Genomic DNA, 12,311 nt, shown 5'->3' on the forward strand with positions numbered 1-12,311 from the left:
CCATTTCTGTATAAATCTTTCCCCTGCATTGTTAAAGGCCTGCCCGACTTGTTGTGATCTGTGCACACTGTATGCTGCCTCGTTCTATTCTGCTCCAGTTGGTGGATTCTAAAGGTTTCTGGATCTTTAATTCAGCTTCTCTTCCAGTTTCTATTTCGAGCGCACTAATGATTTTTCTTTGTTCAGAATCAAATGACCTCTTTGCAAAATTCCAAAGCATCATCTTTCTGGTGCTTCTGTCCGTTCACATTAATTCACGGAGCCCCTCCCATTCGTTCATAGTTTTAACTTTGAGAGGACCACTGCTATTGATTCTTTAATATTTTACTTTTTATTATTGGAGTCGTCTCATTGCTGCTGTCGGTGCCCGTTAGACTAACCTTCACTGTCGCATCTTCTGGGGTGCTATGTGCTGGCCACACACAGTCGGAATTGTATGATTTTTCGAGCCCTGTCCGGGCCGATTTAGTCGCCTCATGGCCATCTGATGTTCTCTGACCTTCCTTGATTGATTCTAGTGTTCTAACTCAACACGATGAAACCCTGATTGATACTCTGTTTGGTTCTGCTTCACTTTTCTCCATACAATGTATTGTTGCATTCTACATTTTTACCACTAAAAAGTAAAGCTTGATGCATCCCCTCTTCCTCCTTGAAATCCAGACCCTGTCTAAATCTTTCTCCACAATGTCACAACAAAAAGCATTTGTTTCTAGATTTGCGGAGGAGTCGCATTCATGTTAAGGTTGTTTCTGGCATTAACAGTGAAGTCCTGAACATTTCTTCATTCCATATTCGGTCCTTTACATTAAAGCCTCAAAGCCAGACTAGTAATATTGTAATTAGTATTTCTGTCCCTTTACATACATGCCCCTCTAGTGTCTTGCTTATTCTCCATTTATATGTACGCAGCACTTCCATGCCTACCTGATGTCCGATTTACTGGTTTGAAATGCTGTACTGCCCGACACCCATCTATTGAGCCACCCATGTCTACAGTTCCGCCTCCTATCCTGTCATTTAACTGTCAGTGTGTTATTGAAGTTCTGAGAATGACTTCAACCATTCTACTTGTGATCAACATGTACTGGCTCCATCCAGGCTTCACCATACTCCCAAGCAGGCACTGTGCCATTATCTACATTTCACCCTTGCCCCAGCAGCATTCCATCCTTCCGGAGAGCCCCCAGGTGCGCTTCATACCCAATGGTTCTCGGCAGGGACAGCCTTTCCCCCCACCACTGTGCCTGCCTGCATGATCTTAATGCATTATCATTTTGTACCTTAAAGTAACGTTTGTATTCAAGTACTTTGCTTTAGCAACGTTTTTTTTATACTCTTTCAGGTTTAATACACAGAAAGTGCAAACATACTTTATTTTTCAATTGTACAGTTTCTCATGCAAGCATTTTTCTGCAGGAAAGTCTGGACTTCAGACTTCATCTCCGGTATGAGTTTCTCATGTTAGGAATTCAGCCAGTTATCGACAAACTACGGGAACATGAAAACTCAACGTTAGATCGGTGAGTGGCTGCCTGACATTTACTATCTGTTTGTTTTAGGTTATATGCATTGATGGGTTTGGTCTAATGAGGACTAATTTGTTGGTCCACTTTTTTTTTTTTTTACATGGCGATTTCTCTTTGCAGACATTTAGACTTTTTTGAAATGCTCAGAAATGAAGATGAAGTGAAATTTGCCAAACGATATGAGCTGGTATGTATGGCATGTCAACTATATGTAGAGGTTGGCGATTCAATATTTTGTACTATACATGTGTTTTTGGCAGTGTCAACCACCACATAGATGGCCATCTTAAACTTTGAAGTATACAGTAGATTTTAACCCTCCCCTGCGTTTGCAGCTGGGATTTAAATGATAGCCCATGCAACGGTTTTAGAGAGGTTGCAGATGCCCATGTGCAAGTGTTGTTCTTTCCAGTAAGCAGCTTGACCTTTATCAAGGGTTGGCAGTACCCAGCTACCCTACCTACTCCATTCTGAAATGTCGTTGCGAAATGTGGAACCTTTCCTCTGAAAGTCACAATTTGTTTTCCTACTACTATTCCATGAATCCTTTCCTTCCACATTACTAATGCATATTTGTAAAGTCTCTGAACTTCATACAAGGCCCCATCGTCGGGTGTCATCGCTTGAAGACACAGGTTGGCTGTCAGAACGCTTTATTGAGCTTAGTTATAATGTGCCTTATTCTCTTAGCTCTGCAAGCAGAGGGTAACATTAAAAAGAAGAAAGTAGCTTTTGTATTTTGGTGTTCATGCACAACACGGAAGAGCACAGGGTGTAGAATACCACTTTTAGGGTCTCCATTTTAGACATTGGATCAGCAAATTTCACAAGACAATTGCATCTTAATGCATTCTCCTCATCTCTAGGTTTATTTGCCACACAATGCCCCGTATGTCTGCGCTATTTATGTAGGGATTTCATGGCTACTGAGCCTTTTTTCAGAACATTTTCTTTTCATATCCCTTTAATGGGGGTTCTTTCCTTCATATGCAAGTAATTCAGAGTAGTATAAAGGGCCCTGTGTTTCTTACTGTTACTTTCAACTGAGTATTTTCCTTTGCATAGGTTCATATAGATACAAAAAGTGCAACGCAGATGTTTGAGCTGACACGGAAGAGGCTCACCCACACAGAAGCCTATCCGCACTTTATGTCCATCCTTCACCACTGTCTACAAATGCCTTGTAAGTATACCCAACAAAAGCAGTTCTGGGGCACATTAGGCGCCAGCCCCTGCTACTGTACTGGTACATGACATTCATTGGGGTAGAGTCAAGCTGCCCCACTGCAGCACATTTTACACAAATGCGGAATTATGGTGTATTTTCCAAAACCATTGCAGTGCAAGACTATTTCAAACAGTTTTATTGAAGACCCCTCAGTGTCCCAAATATATAAAAGACGCAGTAAACTAACAATCCTTTGCAAAAAATCAGAAAGCTGCTTTCCACTTCAACAGTTAAGTTAAAACCATGTTATATACTAGGAATATTAATTACTTGCACATTTAGTTAATCCAGGCATTTTCCAATTGTAAGCAACGGTACTTTGTGCTAATTTATTAAGCTGCTTGTTCCAAAATAAAAGAATCTTAAGGCTTCAGAATTCAGCAACACATGACCAGCTCCTCATACCCAAATATATACATTCACTTCTAGATCTATAAGTAGCATATACCTAGAGATTCACAAACCAGGAGAAATGTTTGATGCACAGTAGTTGCCCAGAAACACACATCCCTACAGTTCACAATTCGCCCTAGAGATTCGTAAACCTAAAATCCTACATGTTCCTCTGTAAACTCGTATCCCTTGTCAAACTGGGAGTATATTACACAATCTTTAGTAAAGAATTTTGTAGACGGTGTACACATGTAATACCGCAAGCACGTTTTGATACATCGTCTTTCAACATCTCAAAAACTGCAGTTGAAAATCCTAGCCACTAATCACCCATACATTTTCAGAAAAATGTATTTGCCTAGATCTTTAGAACCCAGTCAGTGTGTGCTAAACTCTACATACATTTGTCCCAATATTTGTAATTATTTCTGCAAGTATCCCCCTGTAAAGTTCGTGAGCCCGTCCATTTAACATGAAAATTAACAGAGCTATCATTTCATCATATAATATTGGAACGGAAACAATATATTTTGTGATGTTCAAGTTCCGTACTAACATTATTTCATTCAGTAAATTTGGGCGACTCCTGTCATTCTCCAGAAGAGGGTAGCATGGCTTAATCGGATATGATTCCAGGGCTTGGTGAGGCACTATGCCTGTGCAAGCCTAGAGACATCTCTTTTGTACGTAGACACAGGATACTCGGAGAATATATGCCCGCATCCAAATACCAGCTATATGCATCTCTGTGTGAGGGAGGAGGCAGAATAAATGTTAGCAGGTTGTGGCCAAAGAATCATAGCCTCATATTTAACAAGGCCTTATGCACACGCATGCAAAGTAGGAGTATTTTGCCACCATCTTTAGGCTTCTGTAGAGTTCAGAGTCCTCACCTTTATGCGTCCCTGTTCATGGATAGGACTGTATTGGGTACAAAGCAAGGGTGAGGGTCATACATTGAAAGTGTAGATTTCAAAAAGTTAAACATTTGTCACAGGACAAGAGAACCTCAGTCAAACCAACACAAGATTACATTTATGTTTAGTAACTATGCAGCTTTTAATCGATGCCATCATTACATGGAATCGCTGGCCAAAGGTTATCCTGCTAAATGTGGAGGTAGTGTCGCTTTTGGTCTATTACAGCAGGGAAAGCCAAGCCAATGAGCACAAGGTAAATTGTCAAAATAAAAAAGAGCAAGCCGATCTTCTACACAGCTGCATTTTAAATGTCGTCTTCTCACGTGTGTGGAGTCAGGTCTCACACGCCAAGTGTCTGCACATACATTTTTAAGATGATTTAAGGTATTTTCTTTTATCCTTTTCCCATATTCTTACCTAGATGAGGAATGCATGTATGGTACTTGGGTTTACTCTCGCCAGAAGCCAAGCAAGTGCAACCCAGATATCTTAAATGATCCTTTGGATATGTTATTGTTTGCAGCAACACTTCACTACATGAGATGTGATAGAAGGTGACATATAAGAAATCCTTTATACCACACAATGTTTAGCAGATTTGTAGTAATTAAGAAGTGCTAATTGGAAATTATTTAATTCCTGGAAATGTCTGTGCATTAATGCTTAGTGTAGATTATCTACTTTGTCATAGATTATAACCTGTTGGTATCTACCAATTCAAAAGTAAGTTATTTCTAAACAATATTGTTGTGCACAATGCCATTCACACAGGCATTGACATATACAATTTGGTTGAAAAATTACAACATTGCTTTGACTATTAGGGAGTTTCTTCCATAGCGCTCTGCGGATGGGTATAAAACAATGCAACCTAAAGCCAGAACAGGATTTCCAGCCAAAAGGGAAAATCAAACTCTAATGGTAGTAACTATGGCAGAGCAGTGAGGCTGAACTCGAGGGGGAAAGGGCAAGGTAGTAGTGAAGTGTAATGATTCCAACAGTTACCCCAAAGGAGTACACTACACGGATATACAGAAAATATATATACCTATATTAAATCAGACATAGAATATCTATTAAGTCGAATAAGTACTTGAAGTGTACATATTACACATCCCCTCACAGTGCATGTATAAAATATGTAATGGTCATTTAAGACCCGCCTATTCCAAATTCCAAATGTAAGCCCTTTAACTTGTGGTAAGCACCATACATATAGGCTTGAGGAGGGGGAAGAAAGGGGAACCCTAGACACTAAACATACGTGTGTGCAGTCATAATGAGGACCCAAAGTACCATACAAAAATTATCATAATTCCTAGACCTCCAACACATAGTCTATCCCTACATATGAGTGACCCAGATTACCAACCAAGGGCACTGCCGGGTAATAACAAAGAACAAACGCACCCCTAGTCTTTATACCAATGTAGATACCCATGCGTTAATGAAAATAGGTTTTGAAAAATCAAAGACTATTTAGAATTTGGAAAGGTCTTGAAAGCTTTCCAATGATTTAAAATCGTGCCCATAAATTAAAAACTATTGAACCAATGTATTGATACCACCATCCACTTATTACCAGCCTCTACATATTCAAAAACAATACATCAAATCATAATACAAAATTAGTAATTTTGAAAACGCTCAAATAATTTACAATACTCGAAAATGCAAAATAAAATGATATGTAATGGAACAAATGAAAATATGCATGTTTTGTGATTCTTAGAAAACTGATTGTTGTACAATCAACACTTTGATAGGTTATCCTCGCTGTTAAGTATGTTTTTTTCATGTGGATGGAGCGACACTCCAACCCCCCACATAGAAGCTTAAATGTTACAAATAAACACCACACATTACCTACTGCACCTCGAGGTAAAGGGTTAACACTTTAACAACCAAGCCCAGGGAGCTACCAAAATGTAGGATTTTATTATTCATGGTACTAGACCCATACAGTCCCATTGCTCTTCTAGAAAGTAGGTTGGGTAATTGTAAACAGTTCTACAGTATAACAGACATTTTCAGTTGACAGGAGTGCTATACCAGGGTTTTTAATACAGATAAAATCAGGAGTACATGCTAAAATGTCAGTCATTTGTGGCAAACAGCAGGGACCCTAGGGTACCCAGAACAAATAAATGTTCAGATAAGTACCCCTACTTCACTTGGCTGGAGTTTTCCAAGGTGGTAAAAATTACCCATAAGATACAATAGTACAAAGCCTGTAAGCACAGCCGCAGTTAAGAAGAAAAGTGTGGTAGAACTCAGAATTGCCTGACTGGTGTGGAGAACAGAGCAACGTACCACAGGGCACCCCCAAGCAGACCCTTCGGAAGAGTTCCAGGTTTGAGAGCAAAAAGCCCAAGGAAGAAACATTCAACCCACTTTCACCAAACATAAATTCCTGACTTTCCCAAATGCGACCTGTCGAAGCAGTTTTCAGCAAAAGTGGGCTGAACCAGAAGGGGTTCCATGTGCAGTGGCAGAAGTAGGGAGCAGGTGGTGTGGTGGTGGTGGTGGTGGTGGTGATGGTGTGAGGGGCGCGAGGGGGGGTTTGTGCATGTGGGTTAGGTTGGGCCGAGAGGTATGGGAGGGAAGGCACACAGCTGGATTGTGAAGGTCTGGCAGGAAACCTGGGGATGCAGGGGTGTTCCCCCCCACCCCCAAGCCCTTCCTCCCCATATGAGTGTTTGGTAGAGGTAGTGGGTGGCAACCCTCAGAGGAGAGGGGGCTGCAGGGAAGTCCCCTGCATGAGGGAAGTGTCACAGGAGAGCGGGCACAATGAAGCGTTTTCCCCGCAGCACCGGACCCAACTAACAGGTTTTAGTAAAATGTTGTGCAGGCAAAATGCATGGATACCAAAAGAAAGGAAGCAAGGCAGGATTTGTGCCAATGTAGGTCTATGGCAAAATGCGGTAGCATCCGGACCTGTGGAGACCCATGACCAAGCACCGAGGATAACCCCAACAGTAATATTCAAGACACCAACCCAGGACTCAGTTTAAGTACTTGCTGCACCAGTTTCTGAGCACTTTGCTCAGGAACTGAGAACAAACAAGTGAGTGCTAATCTTCTCCTGCTGGTTTGTTACAGGGTCTGGTCCCCCTAGGGACTTGAGCCCTGACCAAAGATGACTTATGACCCAAACGAAGAACTGGCCTAACAAGGAGGGGGTGGCCCATGAGTGAAAAAACGGTTGGGAGGACCACATGAAGACGTACGAACCCAACCAAGGGGATCTTGACAGCTATGTGAGGGTAAGACTGGCTAGCCAGCCAGCCGAAAATAGTCCAGCAATGGAACAAATGGTTGTGTTGACCTAGAAAACCCCAAACAATAGAAGTCGGGTAGTGGTATCCTACCACCCTTCTGGACAGCAGCAGTTTCCTACTTCAAGATGCTATGGCTAAGAGAGTAATTCGGGAAGACAGCTATAAAACTGCCCAGAGCTAATCCCACTGGATGGGTTGCATATATCATCCTTGGAGGAACAAGGCAGGACGAAGCACAGCTCGGGAAGGGCATCCTTCAACCAAATACGAAAACCTTAGCGAAGGGCAAATACATCCAGTGTGGCCAAACGTGTCCCGAAAATTGTATAGACAGCTTTGTGGGAAAATCCTCCTGCAGATCAGTAAGCCTGCAGACTTCTAGCAGAAATGTAGCAGACGTGAGTGAGTGTCAACAGTCCCCCTCTCGATAAACCCATTCACTTATGTTCTGACCTAAAGCAGCCCGCCAATCAAACACAATGACCCTCACAAAAAGGTTCTGGCACCCTGAAAATCTGCCAGGCGTCCAGGTCCATCCACACAGTATTAATGTTGGCCTGTCTGTTTAACCAGTCCAAACCACAATAGAGGATTCAGAGCTGGGCTCAAACTTAACCCATTCTTGCGCAACTGCCATTTCAGGCCTGCCTTGTGATGTCCCCAAATAAAGGAAAGGCCCCAAAACAAAATGGCTGACAGCAGAACAAAAAAAATACATTAGTAACCAAATGGCTACTAAAACGGTACATTAAGTTACTAATGCAGCAAAATTAGCTTCACCCCTCTTGAAGTTAAAACTTAGTTACAGCTGCCACAAGCCTACTTCCATAAACCGATGGAGGATGATAAAATTATACGTCCAAAATGGTGCATCTCTCTTATAGGAGTCATATTGGCAACAATACAACCATATATTAAATGAGGGTTGCAGTGGCAGGGGGCTTTAGTAGAAATCCCTTTGAACACAAACACATAAGTCCATGATCCTATTGTCACACCGCCCCCCGCACAAAAGACACGCCCCTCTATGTCCTCCTCTCAAGCAGCACTCAAAACCACACATCCCAACAGAGGTACCTTTCTGCCTCAACAGGTTCCACATTGTAGGGCACGACATGGCACGCTTGACAAACCTGGAGTTTATCGCCCTTCACGTTTGTGGCAAGTTAATTGGAGGCTCCTTCATCACAAACCATCACGCTGTTCACGGAGGACTGTCCGACACAACACGGCGCGGATCACGTGACTAGTTGCCTAGCAATACTGCAACGCTTTGGTAACTTGCGTCACGTGACCGTTGTCACGTGTTTCCCTACGTCGGATAAAAGGAGTCCAGTTACTGACAGCCTTGCTTCACAGCTGTTCTTTTGGGATCACGTGTTGCTCGCGCTTCGTTCAGGACTTTTTCACTTTGGACCACGGCTTTTGTACTACGGATTATTCTTCGTCTAAACCCTGTCAACTTTGGAACTTTGGATTTATTTGGCTGCCGAACTGTTTTCCATAACGGACTGCCTCGTGTCTTGCCCTTAATTGCCTTGGAACTTTGATCATCTGTTGTCGACCCCCACGCTGCTCTACGGACTGCCTTGTGTCTAGCCCTTATTTGTTTTGGACCTCGGTCCTGCCTTAGGTGGTTGCCTGCCAGGACTTTATCAAGCTTCACCCGGACCTGTTGTCCTTAGAACCTCCCTGGGTCCACGCTCCAACACTCACAGGTATTTCAGTGGTTCAGGTGTTTGTACTCAGATACTGCATTCTGTAACATTACATAACCATATACCTTCCCTTACAGCTCTCCAGGGGTTCTTCCGGTTGTTCCTGCGTCCTGACTCCACGGACTACCATCTTTGGCCCTAACATTCATTCTGACAGGTATTACTGTGGATGTCAGTTTGATATTTGGGGACAGAGGGATAGCCCATACTCTGCACGACCATCAACTTTGTAACAGACTGTGAAGCCCCTTTTTGGTCGTCCAGAGCATGAATCCCTCCACCGGGGACCCAGTGACAGCTTTGATACAGGCAGTGGCGTCCCTCAGGACTGACATGGCCGCCGCCACGACCGCCATACATAACCGGCTTGATGCCCTACAAAGCACACATTACCCATTGCCCCCAGATGCCGAATTCGGGGATACCGTTCCCCCGAATCAGCCAGCCCCTGTTCCAGCCCCTACACCCACTCCTGTGTTACTCCCAAACCCTGTTCCTCTTGCTGCTCCAGAACGTTTCCAGGGGGATCCTCGGAAATACCGTACTTTCATTAACCAATGTAAGCTTCATTTTTTGTGCAGACCCTTGGCTTTTCCCGATTCAGTCACAAAGGCCGCGTTTCTTCTCTCACATTTATCTGGGGTAGCGGCTACATGGGCAAATCCAATGTTGGAAAACAATCATCCCGCCTTGTATGATTTTGATCTTCTCATAGCGGAAATGGCCAAAGTCTTCGATACACGCCATAAGGCTCAATCAAGGGATCTGGAACTCCTAGACCTAACACAGGGTAAACTATCACTGATAGAATACATCGCTCGGTATAACCAACTTGCCGCTGAGACGTCTTGGCCTGAGGAGAAAAAGGCAATTGTGTTCTACCGTGGCTTGTGCAACACCATGAAGGATGCGCTTTCAGTGGTTCCTGCTCTTCCCTCGGTGTTTTCGGATCTAGTGGATCTTGCTTCACAGATCGACGCAAGGAGATCCGAGAGAAGGACAGAAACAACGTTCACTAGCCAGTCCGGTCCAGCCTCCTCTACCGAACCCATGCAGATAGGTGGTATCCGAAGCCCGATAACATCAACCGAACGAGAACGCCGGAGAACGGATAATGCCTGTTTCTATTGTGGGTTGAACGGACACTATGTAAGGGAATGCCCCCGACGTCCTAAGAACAAAACCCCGGGTTTTCAGAGGGCTCGCCCGTGATTCAGGGGGCACCGGCGAGCCTATCCACAAATCCCTCTGAACCCGCCTTTGGCCCCGTCAGACCGGTAGTAGTCCATGCTCTTATGAAACCCACTAGGGAGGTCACACATGTGGTTCATATTGTAATTGATTCAGGGGCTACCGGATGTTATATCGATATAGACTTGGCCCATCGTCTCAACCTACCCCTGGTCAGAAAAGAACATCCAGAACCCGTACATGCGGTCGATGGCACATCTTTGTCTTCCGGTCCCATCCAGTTCCAGACCGCTCCCTTGGAAGTATTGATCCAGAGTACCCATAGGGAAGTCATGTCATTTGACCTTATCACTACACCCCAATTCGGCATTATAGTGGGTATACCTTGGTTACGGCAACACAACCCGTTGATTAATTGGGGAACGGGACAAGTCATGTTCGAATCTGAAGTGTGTCAACAGTTCTGTCTTGTGGAAAATGAGTCGCTCTCCTCTCCTGCCACAATCCTTGGTGCCCTGGCAACTACTCACATTGATGACATTACACCAGACACTAGGCATTCGCATACCGTGGGGGCCATCCTGGCGAACATTCCCGCCGAATATCATGATTTCCACATGGTTTTTGACAAAGCCACTGCGGAAGGTCTACCCCCACACAGACCATACGATTGTCCGATTGACCTGGTTCCAGACGCTCCTATACCCAGGGGTAAGATCTACTCGTTGTCACACCCAGAGGAACAGGCCCTCAAAGTATACATCCGTCAGGCTTTACAATTAGGGCACATCCGTCCATCATGTTCCCCGGCTGCCAGCCCGATATTCTTCGTGCCAAAAAAGGAAGGCGACTTGCGGCCATGTGTAGACTATAGGAGGTTGAATGCCATTACTATTAAAAACAGGTACCCTCTTCCGCTCATTTCCACCCTACTGGACAGGCTGACAAGGGCTACGGTTTTTACCAAACTGGACCTAAGAGGGGCATACAACCTGATCCGTATGAGGCCTGGGGACGAGTGGAAGACGGCCTTCTGCTCCAAGCAGGGACTTTATGAGTATACCGTAATGCCCTTTGGGCTTTGTAACGCTCCCGCTACTTTCCAACGATTTATCAACGACGTGTTCTCTGACATTCTGGATACGTTCGTGGTGGTATATCTGGACGATATCTTGGTTTTTTCATCCTCGTTGGAGGAACACGTCTGTCATGTCAGAGAGGTTCTTTCTCGCCTCAAGGCGAACGCTCTTTTCGCCAAGCCTGAGAAATGTACTTTCCATTCAAAAGAAGTGGAGTTCCTAGGTTTTTTCATCTCCCCCGGGGGTTTGTCCATGAATCAGTCTAAGGTTCGTGCTGTTATGGGATGGCCGACACCGGTTAACATCAAACAACTCCAATCTTTTCTTGGTTTCGCTAACTTTTACCGATGATTCATCGCAGGCTTTTCTTCCATTGTTTCTCCGCTGACCGCTTTGACTAGTCCTCAGGTTCCTTACATATGGAACCCTACACATCAAAAGGCATTCGAGGCTCTTAAGTCCAGGTTTGCTTCTGCCCCTGTCCTGCAACACCCCAACTCCGACCTACCCTACGTTCTGGAGGCAGATGCCTCATCATTTGCTCTAGGCGCTGTATTGTCCCAGCCGTGTCCAACCACGGGTAGTTTGCATCCAGTGGCCTATCATTCTCGGCAGCCGAAACTCATTACACGGTAACCGAGAAAGAGCTGCTGGCCATCAAGGACGCCCTCCAGACCTGGCGACACCATCTTTTGGGGGCCAAGCATCAAACAGTGGTCTATACTGACCACAAGAATCTACAAGATCTGGCTTCCTTGAAATGCAGCAACAGCCGGCAAGTACGTTGGCACTTGTTCTTTGCTGCCTTCGACTTTGTTGTGAAACACCGACCAGGCTCCATCCACGGCAAGGCTGACGCTTTGTCCCGATCTCCCGGTGGGGATTCATTAGTTTCATTTCCAGACACGTTATTAGGGAAAAGCCACGTTGTTTGTATGTGTACACCCTCGCCAACTATGCTCACTGCTATCA

The 12,311-nt window shown here is 44.5% G+C and overlaps 1 protein-coding gene across 4 annotated transcripts in view; it reads left to right on the forward strand.

Annotated features, from left to right (window-relative positions):
• The window catches only part of DAAM1 (dishevelled associated activator of morphogenesis 1), an 896,952-nt gene that overhangs the window by 703,772 nt on the left and 180,869 nt on the right, over positions 1-12,311 (forward strand). For all 4 annotated transcript variants that reach the window (XM_069638889.1, XM_069638892.1, XM_069638891.1 and 1 more), the window contains 3 exons: positions 1,420-1,523; positions 1,650-1,716; positions 2,595-2,712. In XM_069638889.1, the coding sequence (XP_069494990.1) occupies positions 1,420-1,523; positions 1,650-1,716; positions 2,595-2,712 (289 nt within the window). The remainder of the gene's footprint in view (positions 1-1,419; positions 1,524-1,649; positions 1,717-2,594; positions 2,713-12,311) is intronic.

The sequence above is a fragment of the Ambystoma mexicanum genome, chromosome 14 (genome assembly GCF_040938575.1).
Source record: "Ambystoma mexicanum isolate Mex_15411 chromosome 14, UKY_AmexF1_1, whole genome shotgun sequence".
Lineage (NCBI taxonomy): Eukaryota > Metazoa > Chordata > Amphibia > Caudata > Ambystomatidae > Ambystoma > Ambystoma mexicanum.